We start from the raw sequence: 16610 nt of genomic DNA on the forward strand, positions 1-16610 counted from the left end.
GCTAATTGTCTTTATAATTGATGCATTTTCAATTTGCGACTGAGATCCACAGCAGTCTCTGGAAACGACAAATGGCTGAGATAATGGACATTACAAAGTTCGACTTAATATATATCATTAAATATAAATATTCTTGTATTTAGTTGCGTATGTCTTCATATATATTACAGCGGAAACATGAAGATAGCGAAATAGAGGAAAAACTCGAAAACTTAATTCATAATATTATGTGACTGACAAAAAAGCATACAACTACTGGGACCTTTATTTTTTACCGTTTCTCTCTCTCTCTCTATATATATATATATAACATGTTATGGGTACAAGAGACTCTAATTCTTCCTAAAAAGATTTCAAATCAATAAAAAACTGACTTAACCTTTCTGCTTTAATTGATTGAATGTCTTAAAATAAGTGAGAAATCTTGAAGTACTTTTTTTTTACAACCATTTTTTTAATTTATCTTTGGCATCTTCAACATATATAACACTTTTTCTACGAAGAAAAAGTCTTGATAATCCAAAATAAGACCATCATATTCATCATATTGCATCTTTTCCGAACATCAAACAGGATCTTTTCTTTAAGGTTTCTTGATTTTATCATCTATAAATTTGATTTTCTTTTGAGAGAAAAACTCTTCTCATTTATGCTCCAAGAAGAATAATTTGTTTCATTTCTAGCCTGAAAGATGAGAGTAAGATCTAGATTTTCTTCAAGACGTAGATAAAAAGAGTTGGAAAAATTGACAGATTGATTCATGTGTTCTGTACGGATTAGACAATTTGATTCATAAAATTAACATAACAGATGTAGGGCAACTAGTAGACCTACTCTGATACCATATAAAAAATAATATATGAAAGATGGAATTATAGCAAAAGAAGTTTCCATGACAACAGGGATCATGAAGACAAAAGAAAATATAAACAGGTAAGAAAAATTGAGATATGTGTTATTATTTTTATATATTGTTTTTTACACAGAAAAAAATAAAATCTTAACGTAAAACAGAAAAGGAAAAAAAAAAAGGAAAACCCAGACTAACGGAACTAACTAATTACTGCTTGTAAAAAGTAATTCTAACTCATTAAACTGTTTTGATATTAATTACTCAATTTTTATAATTTTGAATTACGTCAGTGTCATATACTTTTTTTTTTATTAATTGAATAATAGAAATGTTATGTCTTTTCTTATTTTTGTTTTCTTGTACAAAGAAATGTGAGATTTTTTTTAATAAAAAGTAATATTGTAATTAATGAACAACATAAGTCAATTTAATAAAAAAAAAATAAATGATGATAACTCAATTATAAAACATTAAATTTTTTAATATCTAATAAAAACAAAAAATCTAACAGACTCAATTGAAAATATTTATCACTTAAAACATAATTTATACAATTTTTCATTTTTCTTCTTTTAGAAGTATTTATAGAAAACTACCCGTATTTTGAAACAAATTAAAACAATTAAAAAGTTACCACGTTCAATTGTCCCAGTAAAAACATTTTAATGGACAAGGTTATTTAAACATCCCTTTTGTTTAACATCCTAGTAACAGTTATCACCTATGATAATATATGTTTTTGCTCTTTTATAGTTTTCTTATTAGGTGATTTTGTCCCCTTGAGTTCATTTAGTGTTTGAATTTCATTTAGAAAACTAATTTAGATTAACTCAATGGGATTTTAAGAGAATGTTAACTTTTTAGTTTGGTGAAGTTTGAAATGAATTTTACTTTAAACTCTAAAAAGTTATTAAATGTTTATTATATAGTGTTCGATAGAAACTTACATTTGGTTTGTTTTAAGGTTAGTGGTGAAGAAGAACTTGAGGGTGCTATTACTTTTTAGGTAAGGTGATGTGCGATGAAACGAAAGTATTTATTTATAGAAAAACTTGAAGGTGTAGAAAGCCACGGCAGCAGCAGTGTAATTTCCAAATTTTACTTACTTTTTTCACATGCATTCCAAAACTATGCTGGCTTGACCTCCCATAGCTGAATCGTGACAACTGGAACATAATTCATGACGAAGCATAATCGATTCTGCTCGAAGAGGAATCGATTCTCGCCAAAGCGAACAGAATCAATTCTCGTCAGTATCTACTAAGCAAAAATCGACTATCTACTAATCAAAATCAATTATATGCTTCATTTATGTATTTAACATTTTAATTTAAATTAATTTTAATCAATCATCTTTTAATTTAAAATAATTTTATCATTTAAAATCTTTGTTATTTAAACTAATCACTCACATTCTATTTTAACTTAATTTCTGCTGATCACATTTTATTTTAACTTATTTTAAACTTTTTTATTTTAAATAATAACTCACATTTTATTTTATAATATTTTGAATTAATTAATTTTTTTAAAATTAATTTTTATTATAAAAAAAATCACGATTTTACAATTTTATCAATTAAAACTTTTATCTATTATCACAAGACTTTCTTTTCTAATTTATCTTCCCTTTCACTCTTATTTCCATCCTTTTTCATTCTCTGAAACCTAACTTCAAATAAAGTTTGAAATTTAGTTCTACATCAATATGAATCCGAAACCCTTCTTAGAGGACAGAATGTAAAGTTGGTTTGAATTTGAAACAGTTTCAAAGTTCATTTAAAAAAAAAGGTCCTGTGCTTGCCCCCACACATTGGTGTGGCTCTCTGACACAAATTAGAGTAGAAAGGTGGAGCCTGATGTAGTTGCCTTTGACAGAAGAAAGTTGTTCAACACAGAGTGAACCAAATTTTATATTCCGTTTAAAATTACTTCTAGCTTTAGAGGAATGGGCACTGAGACAAATGTTGGTAAAAAATTTAAAAGTAATTTTTTGATTTTCAAATATATATTCAATATACACATAAACAACAAAAAGTACTACTGTGCTAAGATTAAAGGTATTTTAAGCTTTCCTTCAAACATCCCTACCAGTCAAGTCTCCATTAAACCTTTTTCAGTTTTTTTTTTCTACTGCCAACGTCCCTTGGTTGTCAGAGAAACGAAGAAAATTTCAATAAGCTCAAATTCATTAAAATTCTATGTCACTGTGTCTATAGAACTAAAAAAATGCACAAACCAGCCCCGGCAGATAACAGAACATCCGATGCTTCTGCTTTTTTCACTGTATAGAGATTTCGGCAAAAATGAGTGCTTGCTTTTTAACCTGGCTTGCAAAATCACTCGTCTAAGTCCGTCCACGAGAAATTTCTTTCATTTTCAAGATGAGGACAAGGTGTGATTAACTTCTCCGCACACAATCCAGTCAGGTTTAGATAGATATAGTTCAGAAACTAAGAGAGCCCGGTAAATGAATTATCCTCCATCGAAACGCTGTCCTTTATTCCCTGTATCATCTTAAGGACTTGCCACATTGCTGGCCTCTGCTCCGGCGAGGTTGCACTGCAAATACTGGCAACCTCCGTGAGCATCTCTAGCCGGTTGTCTTCACTGCCATCATCATCTCTCATTGTTCTCACCCAATCTTGCAAATCCGCTGGTGCAAGAAAAGGTTGTTGGGAAGGGTGTTTACCGGTCAAAAGCTCTAGTAGAAGCACTCCAAAAGCATAAACATCAGACTTGGATGTGGCTCTGCCGCTAGAGTTGCGAGCCTCGGGTGCTCTATAAGCCGCAGAATCGGGATCTTCAGTGAACGAAGAATCTGCAAAGAGGGACAAACAATAGTCCGTAATACAGGCTTCAAAGCCCGTCCCAAGAAGAACGTTAGAAGATTTCAGGTTGCCATGAATTAGAGTTGAAACTTGATGTATATAAGCAAGTCCGTGTGCCACATCTTCGGCTATTTTCAAGCATGATGTCCAATGCAAAGGCTTCGCCCTCGCCGATCTTGAACCTGCACATGCAGCACCTATCTTAATTAAGAAAAACAGAATCAGATTGGTCCCCACAACAACAGGCTACATTAAGACTTCTGACACTGAATAGCAATTAAAATTGGAAATTTTGAAATAAAAGTGCTTTTGCCTCAACAAAAGGTCAACCGTATGAAGCACTGCAGTCAACCTGGCATTGAAATAGTGCAAACATATCACAAATCACACATCCCAACCAAAAATAAAATAATCCAAACAGAAACAAAAACAATCCAGCCCCGTGACTGTCGACATCGGCCACCAAACTACGAAAGCCAGTGCTCTCGTATGGAAAACTCGCGTAAAAAAACAATAAGAAAAAGGCAACACACAATACAGACCTATCTGACAAAACGTACCATTCCACATACCACAACCCTTTGCAGAACAACACATCATCCATCAAATCAAACTCTAATCGAACCACCATCCCCCACAACATTTATCCTCAGTCTTCTTCGAAACTTCAACTCCAAAACCCAATTTTGACATTAGAACGAAGGTTTTGAAAATGGCACATCATTGCCATTTCGACTGCAATGGCAATGTTTTTAGATTCTTTAGTACAGAAGATGCGACTGTTCGCGCATAGTCACACTTATCTATACTTTCCCGAAATATGACGAAACAGTAACCAGAGTTCCAAAACTTGTTTACAGAGCAGAAAAACGGAAAAGTTTAATGTAACCGGCAATAACAATACGTGAAGAACTGAGCATTTACAATGAGTTAAAGGGATAAAAATTCGAACTTGTGAAAATTAAAATCACCTTAGGCATTGAAACTTTTGAAAACAAAATTCTATCCCAAGAGTAAGAAAATTGCATGAAGTTATTACGAAAAGAAATTTGGTTCATTTCAAACTATTTTTACTCGAAAGAAAAATTTATACAAACAGGGACCAACTAAACAGTGCAGTTGAATTCATAATTGATGTTAATAAATGTAAAGTGACTACCGTGAACGAGGTTGAAGATGCTGCCATTGGGCTGATAATCATATATGACAAGCCTCTCTCCCTTGGCCTGAAAATAAGCCCTCAAAGGAACCAAATTGGGGTGGCGAAGCCTCCCCACAGCCTCCATGTGGCGCTCAAACACTACTCCATCACTCCCCCCACTCTTCCCCCCATCCAACCTCTTCACCGTCACAATCAACCGCGAATCCAGCACCGCCTTGTACGTCGTCCCCACGCTCCCCCTCCCCAGCAACTCCGCCGAAGCCCGCATCAGCATCTCCAGCGTATACTGCTGCACCTCCCCGCAGCAGAACACAAGTTTCCCACTCCTGTGCGCCTCCTCCATCCTCCTCACCTTCACCTCCCTCTCCTCCTCCTCCACAACCCCCTCCACCTCACCCCCCTCCGCAACAACCGCTTTCCCCGCCGCCGCCTGCCTCCTCCTCACAAGCGAAACCACAGACACAACAAAAACACTCACAAGAACACCCGCCACAACAAAGCCCACAACCAGCAGCCCAGTCTTTCGATGACGCTTTGTTTGGGCGGAAGCAGGCACAACCAAAATACCCTGAGACTGTTCGCTCTGACTCAACGGCGCCGTGGAGGTGGACGTGGCGGGGCCGAAGAAGCGGGAGCGCGAGCCACACTCTCGGTGAACAATCTCCCCGCAGAGGCCAGGGTTTCCCGAAAAGGAGGCGGCGTTGAGTTTAGAGAGGGTCGGAGTAACGGGAACAGGACCGGTCAGGTTGTTGTTGGAGACATTGAGCAGTTTGAGAGCGGTTTGGTTGAGAGGAGGGAGCGTGCCGGAGAAGTTGTTGGAGTCGAGACGGAGGGCTATGAGACGGTCGAGGAGAGTGAGCCGAACCGGGATTGAACCGGAGAGATTGTTGTGAGAGAGGGAGAGAGTGAGGATGCGGTGGAGGAGGAGGAGGGAAGGAGGGAAGGAACCGGAGAAGTTGTTGTGGTCGAGGAAGAGAGCCTTGAGGTTGGTGAGAGAGGAGAGATCAGGGATGGGCCCGTAGAGGGAGTTGTTACGGAGGCTCATCACGCGGAGCTGGTCCAGCTTCGTCAGGGTGTCCGGAGGGAATGGGCCGCGCAGGCCCATGGACTGGACCACGAAACGGACCACTCTCCCTTGTGCACACTTCACGCCCTCCCACTCGCAGTAGTCGTACGGCTCGTTCAGAGTGTAGAGGAGCCTGTTGTCTTGGTCCGCTTCCCGTTTAAACGACAGCAACCACACCGCGTCGGAGGACACCGTGGAGCCACCGCAAGTGGTGGCGAGGCTGATTATATGTAGCAACAGAGGGAGGAGTGCTGCCGTTGCCCTTTGCATTGTTTGAGCTTTCTGTTTCTTCGGTTGTTCAGCTTTCAGACATTTGTTGTTGAAAGAGTGAGTATATCCGCTAACAGTAGTAGTGGGAAGCAGCTGGATTTCAAGTCCTACTCCACTCACGTGAAAGTGGGGAATGCTCCAAATTATTACATAATCTTTTCTTATGCCCCTTCCCAACACTTTTCCTTTTTTTTCCTAATAATATAAACTCCCTTTCTTTCTCTCTCTTTTTGTCGATGCTCATCTCCTTTTCCTCGTTTCATGTCTACATTTTCTTCTACAACACCCAATTTCCAATTGATAATACTTTCATAACATTTTTTTTACAATATTTTAGTATTATTTGTGTATGATTACTACGTTATAATGTGTTTATTATTATTATTATTATTATTATTATTATTATTATTATTATTATTATTATTATTATTATTATTATTATTATTGATTTTAGAATAATTTTGAACTAAAATTAAATGTAGATAAAAATATCTTGAAAGTATCAATATCCTTTCCAATCTCATCTCATTTCCTTTATTATATCATACAAAATGCTTACTAGTAGTCATATGAAACCATTTGTCTAATAATTATTCATTACTCAAAGTTTATTACATAAAAAATCTATCTCACCTAAACATGAAATACGTAATGCTACTATTTGTTTCCTAAACAAAGTTTGTTTTTAGCTTCTCACCATCTCCTTACATATAGATATATGAATTTTAGAATGTTGCATGGCGTGGTTGGTCATGGTCCCTAAGGAATTTTTACACATGTTAAATGTTCTGTCGCGCAAACTGCAACATTTGTAGCATTTCATTAACCAACTCTATTAGAATATTGCCTTCATAAGAAATTATAAATAAGATATCTTATATGTTACTTATTTAACTGAAACTAAAGTTATATATACTCACTGTTTTATTGTATTTAATCTGTTTTCTTTTTTTAGATTGCTTCTGTAGTAAGTTAATCATATATACTAAATTTTATTATTTTGTCAATTATAATAAAATAATTATATAGTTTTTATTTATTTTTCTCTCTTCACCTACAAAATTGAATTATTTAAGAATTAAAAAATATATAAGAATGTAATTAATGTGAGATCTTCCATTTTTTAAATCATAAATAAATACAAACAGAATTTCTAAAATAATCCAATACTTTAAAATAAACATACAATTAGTATTGAATAAAATTTTGAGTTCTAGTTAAAGTAAAAAAAATATAGTTAGAAAGCGAAACATATTATAAATTTCATAGCAAAGACCTGTTATTCCTAAAACTAAGAGATATACTAATTATCATGTGAATACATAGTTTTATAATTTGTACTTGTCAAAATGTTTGAAGATACAAAAAAAGACGAACTAAATATTCAATTTGTAAAATTTCAGACAATTTAAAAGAATAATTTATTCATTTAGAGAAATTTAAGTTTTTTGAAATAAAATTATTTATTTGAATAAAAAATTAAAAAGAAATTAAAATTGAGTAATTTTAAAAAGAATAAAATAATAAAATTCTAAGAAGGCAAAACAAGCCTTAGCCAAATATTTAAAAACTGAATATTTTACTGGAAAAAAACTATTGTAATTAACTTACGTAAGTTAACTTATAAATAGAGCAGCTGCATGAGCCGAGTGCTAAAGAATTTTATTTCTTTTAATCCCCACTCTAAGTCTAAATATAACATGCCTAACAATATGTTCAATCAATCAAAATTCGGTATTAAAAAAGTATTATATATATATATATATATATATATATATTCAAATTTGTCACTTTCGTAATAAATTTTTAATAATAAAAGTAAACAAATAAATAAAAAGGAATCTTTTACGAGAAGCTTTCGGATTTTTGGAATGGACGGCCTAACGTGACCTTTTGAACGTGAGAGGTTAGAGGCAAAATGGTGCAATTATTTTCTCAATTTACTTATGAGTATGTTTTAAAAAATATTACGTATTGAAAATGTATTTTCTTAACTAATTCTTTTTATAGAAAAGTAACGTGTAAAGATTAGAAAATAATATTTTAAAAATACTAATAGTTAAAAATAAAGATTTGATTATTTTAATATTAAAAGATTTTAATATAAATAATTTAAGTTTTTATTTTATTTTAGGGTTAAATATGTTTTTAGTCCCTAAACTATAGGTCGTTTCTGGTTTTCGTCCCTCTTTCAAAGTAAGGTACAATTTGGTCCTCATTCTTTTCGAAACGTTCATTTTAGTCCTCGGAATTTTGGTTTTAGTCCTCATTTATTGCTAAACGAGGACCAAATTTTTAAACAGTGTTTAGTTTTCGAGGACTAAAACGAATGTTTCGAAAAGAATGAGGACCAAATTGTACCTTACTTTGAAAGAGGGACGAAAACCAGAAACGACCAATAGTTTAGGGACTAAATACATATTTAACCCTTTATTTTAAAACATAAAGTTATCTAGAAACTATTTTTTAAGATTTTTTTTACTTTTTTTTAAGAGTTCTTAGTCTTTGTTTGTCTAATTGAAAATCAAAAGCGTAGAACTTATCTTTGCGGTTAGCTCTTCAATTTGGATCTATCAGTTTTTTTATAGTTGAGTTTCAACCATTTTTTTTATCTTTTTCTGTTATATAATACATGTGAATATTTTCCTATTTGCATGTGTCTGTTTAGTCATTTATATGAGTCTCTGTTATCAGTTTGACAATACTATTATGTTTTGATCGTTTTTGTGATGTTTCTATGTGTAGATAGAACATCGTGCAAGTTGAAAGGAGCTTCGCTGGTTAGAGTCTTTTGAGTTGTTGACCAAGTAAAGGAATTTAATTTCACTATTTTAAAGTTATAGATACTTTAAAATGTCTAATTTTATAATTGTATGATGAATTGATTAAATGATTGACTTGTGTGATAAGTCTGATATGTTGAATTGTGGTTATGTTAATAAATTGCATGAATAGATTAAATGATGAAGTTTGAGAATGATGTATGATTGTATGGCAAATGAGATTATTTGAGTCAATGAAACTTGTGTAATTTGAATTTGGTATGTTTTGGCATTTATGTTTGTTGGACTAAATTTGGAGGGTTTCAGTGATATACATTTGCATAATTATGTTTTGCAGAATTATGCAAACTCGTTGGGTGAAAATATATTCTTTGGGAAAAACAAAAGTTAGAGAGCTACGGACTTGGTGGTCGTTAGACAAGAATATATTCATTGGACGAAGTCAAAGTCAGAAAGCTACTGACTCAGTGGTCATTGGGTGAAGCCAAAATCAAAGAACTCACTAACTTGGTAATAGCTAGGCGAGACAAGTCTCGTTGAACGACTTTTGAAAAAAAATTAAGTTTGAGTTCTGGTGATAATTTCGTGTTCCAAGCTATCTGGTCATTGGATAAATATCCTTTAGACACTACTCGTTGAGCGAAATTAACAAAGTCTGATACTATTTTATAGGTACTCTTCTGATATGTTTAATGTAGGACTATGTGATGTTAAAATGATAGTTGATTTATGATGTTTATCGAAGAATGATTGATAGATCTATGGATAAATATCCATGCGAATAATGATGTGTGAAGTTGTGATGATGATAAGCTTGTTAATGGGTATGAGCATTGTATGTGTTTGACGTAATTCCAGGAATCTCGTAAGAAGATTATATGGTGACATTTCTTTAGTTACACATTAATACGACACTTTAGATGTTATAGGTTATTTTCTCACTCTAATAACCATTTATGCTCATATAAAGTAGAATGAGGTATTTGGTCAGAGATACATAATGTCATAATGTATTGATTTTACCTTGGTTAATTGTATATCAGTGTTAAAAATGAACTTTTGAACATGTATAAAGAAACTAAAAATATTGATTTTGAACTCAATAAAATTATAGTTTATAAGTTTTATAAATTCGTTCTAGCTTTAACCAGTTAAAAAGTATATCAATTTAAAAATGGCAAAAGGATGAATTAACTAAGAGTAAAGAAAAAACTCTCTATTATCACATAACTAGTCATTTAATTTGATTTTATAGTTATTTTCCTCGTCAATGGGGATTTGATAATTCTTAGACATGAATCTCTCTAATGTTATGCTTTTATTTCTCACTCAACAAACTCCATTATAATTTTTTAAAATGTGATTTTGACAAGGTGTATGGACTAGACTCCCACTCTCGTAAAAACAAAATTAATAGTTTAATTTAAAAAATAAAAACATTTAAATATTTAAAAATTAAATAAATAGTATATTTAGCAATATACTATTTTTAAGATTTCTTTTAAGTTTGCATTTAGATAAGTTAGCGGGCCTAATTTATTATAATTTCTTTTATAATTTATTTTCACATTACCATTTGCGTATGTGATGATAAAATAAACAATTAGGTCCTATTATCTTATTTTTGCTTTATGTTGATATATAGCTCCATAGATGAAAATAATTGATATTAGTATTTAAATATTTATTGAGTTTGTCTCCTTCATGTAATAATATGCGTATGGCCTATGAACTTTATGAGTATCGTATTCATGCAATTATCATATTGAGTCCATTGCCTTTGAACTTTAAGTGTACGCTAAGTCTCTTATTCGATCAGAGATCATGTGATGTCCTCTTTGTTCTTTCAATCATCAGCTCCACCATTGAGCATTTATAAAACAACAATTTGCCACCTTTGTCCAAACAAATATAAAAACAACACAGTATAATAATAATGTTTTTATGTAACTTTCATTTACATTAATAACTTATGTTTCTTATATCAGTGTAATAATATACTAGAATATAAAAATGAAGATGACCTCAACCTTAAGTCATGACAAATAGATTGACAATTAAACTTAAGGTTGCTTCCTAATAATGACATAATTCCTATTTTTTAAAGGATCATGAGTGTCTCACTCACAAAAATGTTATTTTATCTATACATATTCAATAATTATAGTACATAAAGGGTATGTAATTATAAAATCATAAGAGAATCTCCCAATATTTTAAATTTAAGACTAGTTATAATAAAATTTCATTAAATCAATGTTTTATTACTTAATTTGAATTATTTTTCAATTTTTTTATTTACTAATTCTAGTGTTTTTATTAAAAAAAATACATTCGCAACTATCCTAGTATTACGAGGAAAATTATCAATCAACGAAAATAACAAGAAATTAATTTAATGACAAATTTTCTACTCTTTATTAAAAGTTCTACTTGCAATTGTCCAAGGTTGCAATTTAATTAATTTATTTCCAATTTTGATGAAGTAAATAATGTTGTATTTGCTAGCTTTTTATAATCACATTAAATCAAAGTATGGGATTTATTATAAAAAAATAATTTTTTTTAATCGTACCGCTGTTTTTAATCAAAATTATTTTTAAGCAATCAAACATATTTTCAAATCAATCAAAAGTTATTTTAAATCTACCAAAATTATTTAAATAAGTTGATGAGAGATTTTAAATATTTTAATCAATCAAAATTAATTTTAATTCATAAAAATATTTTTTAATCCATCAAAGTAACTTTATAAGAGATTTTAAATATTTCAATCAAACAAAATTATTTTTAGTCAATTAAAGATATTTTTAAATCAATCAAAGTTATTTAAATAACTTTAAAAGAAATTTTAAATATTTTAATCCATCAAAGTTATTTTTAATTAATCAAATATACGTTTAAATCAATCAAATTATTTTTCAAAGTTATTTAAATAGAAGAGATTTTAAATATTTTAATCAATTACTTATATCAAAGTTATTTATAATAATTTAAAGAGGGTATGAACTAACACGTTTGAGTATTATTTAAAATATTTTGGCTGTGAATTTGGTAGAATTTTTTTATTAGAATTAGGGTTAAGGTTTGGAAAGATTATTAGGATTGATCGAGTGTGAAGCCTCATATTTTAATTTTAGTATATTATGAAATGACATAGTTATTTGAAATAAAACAATTGTTCATTTTGTAATATGCATTTGTGGTCTATTTATATTAACGATGAAGCAACTATTTTAAACCAAAACCAATATTTTAAAATTATTTGAACTCAAATTTGTTAATCAATTAATTCAAGAATCCAACCAAAGTCATCTAATATTTTATTTTGCAGCTTCGGATTAGGTTGGATTCAAATGGATCAAAGGATTTTTTTTGCATCTAAGATATGAATGTTCTAGCTCAAATCTTCACATTATATTTCATGATCTTAACTTCAAAGTTTTTCAATAAAATATTAAAAGAAAATCGTACTTAGCTGGATAATCTTTTCGTCTGCTATCAATTTACAAATCCATAACCTGTTATCGCCATGTGTCCTTTTTCGGATCTTGAAACGATTGAATTTTATCCCTTACCCCTTAAGTTCAGTCATAATTTCTCTATATTCTAAGGTACATTATCTAATGTTCCTATTTTAAAAATATTTATCTTACATATCTTAATCGTGAACCCCAGTTATTATCTACACAAGACCAATCTTTAAAATATTTAGTTACATCTCTTTATTCTAAATCCTAATGAATAAGTACAAGTAGTAAGTACTAATGGAAAAATACATTTTGACTTATTATGACGGATAAAAATTATCTAGGTGTAAATTTTTTTAATGTATTATGACTGAGTTTTAGAAATTAGTCATAATATCTCTTTGTCTCATTAATTTTTCACATTTTTGTCCTCTTTATCTCTAATTTCACCTTCTCTCTCACTATGGTTTTTCTCTTTCTCTCTGAACCGTGCACTCCTCCAAGAACATTTCTCCCTCCGTGCCTGTGTTTTCCTATCAATTATGAGAATACGACAACTTGCAGCGTATATCAATTATTATCAATGATGATTTAATTAGACTGTTAAATCGATAATATATATATATATTAAGTCTAAGGTTTTCCGAAGATACATTGGTAAATTACAGAAGGATCATAGTATGTTGTGAGTTTTGAATGTCAACGAAGGCTCTTTGTAGAATTTATGAGGTACCTATAAAATTGAATTTGCAACAATAATGGTGTTCGTCATATCATATTTTTCTCCTTTTGTAAGTATTAAAAATATCTAGATTATAAAATAATATATTTAAATATAATTTATTTTTATAACTCTCTATTGTCAAAATTCAAATACAATTTAATTATCTCTTAAACAGTAATTAAATTAAAAACTAAAGTATATCACATTTGAGATTTGAGATGTGACACATGAATCTTTGTTCCTTACCTTCAACTTCTTCAAAGCAATTGAAATCTATTTCATGCAAAACACATTCATATTAAAATATTCCAAACCATTGATGGTGTCAATACCGAATTTCGTCCGGATTGATTTTTGACTTTACTATTAATGTGTTCTCCTATGTTTATTATTTATTTAGTTTTATTTCTTTATCAATTTCATTTTTATTTTTATTTTTATTTTCGTTTTTATCCCTTTTTACTATTTATTTATTTTTTGTTATCTATTATTATTTTGTATTTATTCTATCTTTATTTATATAAATCATCTTATTTTATTTTGTTCTCCCTTTTATTTATTATTTCCTTTTTGTTTTGTTTTACCTCTTTATATTTTATTTTATTTTAATATAATTAATATAACTAAAAAAAAAACAACAAGAAGAAAAAGGCATTTTTGTTTTTTAGTAAAAAGAAAAAAAAAAGAAGAGAAAGGAATGTTTGGGGTTAGGAGACAGGGTACGGGGTGCGCGTGTTGGAAGGAAGGGGAGCAGAAACCGTTTTACAGTGTACGCGGGTGATGGCAGAGACGTTTTGGAATGGCAGAGACGTTTTGGGATGTACGGGATCGGTACAAGGGGATTTTGATACGGGGCACAGAGAAAGGATCAATAAACACATAGCGAGAGAGAGCAGAGGGGAGGATTATTCTGGTTTTGGACAGAAAAGAGAGGAGAGTTTGGAGGAAGAAAAGAAAAAAGGGGATTTGGACACTGTCTCTCAGACCTTCATCTTGGGCACCATTGGTGAGGGCTTCGAGAGGGCATTCACCACGTTTGGCACCTGCAAAAAGACGCGGAAGCCAGCTTGGAAGAGGAGGAGGAGGCACCGGATTCACATAGTTAACGGCGGCCAGTGGAGCCCCTAGAGGTAAGCACGCCTTATTCACTTGCGTAGTCATACTGCATTATACTGTGATGTTGCTCTGTTTAAGTGTGTTTGGATGTATGAATGTTCCCGTCCGTCGTCATCCTTCCACGCACAATCACCCTCCCATATTCACCATGTGACTTCCCATGTATGACTTTGCCACTAATATCTTCAGTTTCAATCTCCTGATTACCTTGTTCCTGATCCTCCTTGTACTAAAAAAATAAGCAAACAAAAGAGACCAAATCAATATCCAGCCAAACCCCTCGGCCTTCTCCAGTGATTTCAACACCATCCCCAATTTCTTTCACCTGTAAAACGCTAATCCACCACTGAACCTTTGCATTGTCATCCCCTTTCATATCCACTCAAGCATTCTAACCAAACCACAACCAAAAGCAATTATCAGCAAAGCCGCTCATTGCCAAATCACCAGCAAAGCAAAGGATTTGAATAGGCATATACAGAAAACAAAAAAAAAAACCAAAAGCATAAGCACATTACAATATCAGATTAAAATCTCAACCCCCAAGCACGGTCTCGGTAAGCTTCCATGGTTGCCTTCACTGATAACTCATCTTCATCTGCAAACACCCGCATAAAGTCGAGCCTTTAAACCGTTTTCTTCTCACCAGCTCCACGCCTTCATCTTCTTCCTCACCAAACAGCACACACGCACATAGTCTGTTATACGAATTAAGGAGATAACGATGGAAAACAAGAGAGGGAAGAGTGGTGTTGCCGGGACGATTAGCAGTCGAGAGAATCCGCGAACGGAGAGGGAGGAAAGCGATGCTGGTAGCGCCGGTGAGGAAGCGCGCTCCAGTTAGAGGCGACGGTGGCCGGCTCTGGCAGAGGCGGCGGCAGGAAGTGCCCAAGGTGGGAAAGCCTCAACCCTAGGCTAGTGTGAGAGGAGCGAGGGAGAGAAAGCAGTGGCGCCGCGGTCGGCAGTAGGGCTGGTGACGCGAGTTGTCGCCGGCGAGGCCAAGGCGTGTGCTGGTTGAGGCAAAGGTGGCCGGCGCTGGCGTAGGTGGCGGCGAGCCCGCGAAGAGAGTAAGAGACCTTGGGTCTCTGGAGAGTGTGTGAGTCGTGGGAGTGAGCTTACGGGAGAGTGTTTGAATCTGAGTGGGTGAGGAATGGAAGGGAAGGTGCCAAACCCCTAGGAGATTCTAGGTTAGAAATCACCCGGGTGGGCCAAGCCCATAAATAACGCACGTTAAGCCTTTTTAGAACGTTCGTCCCCTACCTCCTCAACGAACGTCTGTCCGTCCACTTCTTGGACGGACCATTTGGTGACCAACTCCCAACCGAACGCTCGCCAACAACGAACGCTCGCGAACGCTCGTCATTCAACGACAACAACGAACGCTCGATCCAACGAGCGCTCGTCATTCAACTCCTGACCGAACGCTCGAGCGCTCGTCATTCAGCCCTTTCCCAACGAACGTTCGTCCCCAACGCACGCTCGTCCCAGCGAGCGCTCGTCATTCAACGCCAACAACGAACGCTCGTCCCAGCGAGCGCTCGTCATTCAACCCTTTCCCAACGAACGTTCAACTCCAAACCGAACGCTCGTCCCCAACGAGCGCTCGTCATTCAACGCCAACAACGAACGCTCGTCCCAGCGAGCGCTCGTCATTCAACTCCAAACCGAACGCTCATCCTTAACGAGCGCTCGTCATTCAACCCTTTCCCAACGAACGTTCGTCCCCAACGAACGCTCGTCCCAACGAGCGCTCGTCATTCAAATCCAAACCGAACGCTCGTCCCCAATGCTCGTTCCTCCTCCTCATTCTCAACAAACGTTCGTTAATCCCTGAAACGAACGCTCGTTATTTCACTTCGTTCCCAACGTCCGTTTATGATCCACCCAACGCTCGTTATTTAACTTCATTCCCAACATCCGTTCATAATTCCCCCAACGCTCGTTATTTCTCCTCATTCTCAACGTCCGTTTATGATCCACCCAACGCTCGTTATTTTTATTCGTTTGTTCTTCTTATTTCACTTTATTCTATTTCATTTATTTTGTCTATCTTATTTCATTTGTTTTATTTATTTCTTTTATTTTTATTTTATTTATTATTTTATTTTCTTCTATCTACTCATTCTACATATTTACTTATCCTAAAATATATATTTAATAATGCAATATTTACAATTTAAATAAAGTAATTTATCAAAATACGTTTTAAAGGTTTAGGCACATGTGTGATCGCACGCATCGTCCTTGTGCTGAAAACCTTTTCTCTTTCTTAATTAAAATTACAAAAAATACGTTTTAAGGGTTTAGGCACATGTGTGATCGCACGCATCGTCCT

The 16610-nt window shown here is 33.5% G+C and overlaps 1 protein-coding gene across 2 annotated transcripts; it reads right to left on the bottom strand.

Moving 5' to 3' along the window:
- Positions 1–2820: 2820 nt before the first annotated feature.
- LOC124828212 (Leucine-rich repeat protein kinase family protein) lies at positions 2821–6401 on the bottom strand. 2 transcript variants are annotated; one of them, XM_047301458.2, is made up of 2 exons: positions 4844–6401; positions 2821–3881 (listed from the first exon to the last, which is right to left on the bottom strand). In XM_047301458.2, the coding sequence occupies exons 1-2, from the start codon at positions 6180–6182 to the stop codon at positions 3307–3309; spliced, it is 1914 nt and encodes a 637-aa protein (XP_047157414.1). In that variant the 5' UTR covers positions 6183–6401; the 3' UTR covers positions 2821–3306. The 2 variants fall into 2 exon arrangements, with proteins under 2 accessions (XP_047157414.1, XP_047157415.1); XM_047301459.2 differs by having other exon boundaries at positions 2821–3866; positions 4844–6397.
- Between the last annotated feature and the right edge of the window lie 10209 nt (positions 6402–16610).

Source organism: Vigna umbellata, chromosome 1 (assembly GCF_029865625.1).
Source record: "Vigna umbellata cultivar VRB3 chromosome 1, Vumbellata_1.0, whole genome shotgun sequence".
Lineage (NCBI taxonomy): Eukaryota > Viridiplantae > Streptophyta > Magnoliopsida > Fabales > Fabaceae > Vigna > Vigna umbellata.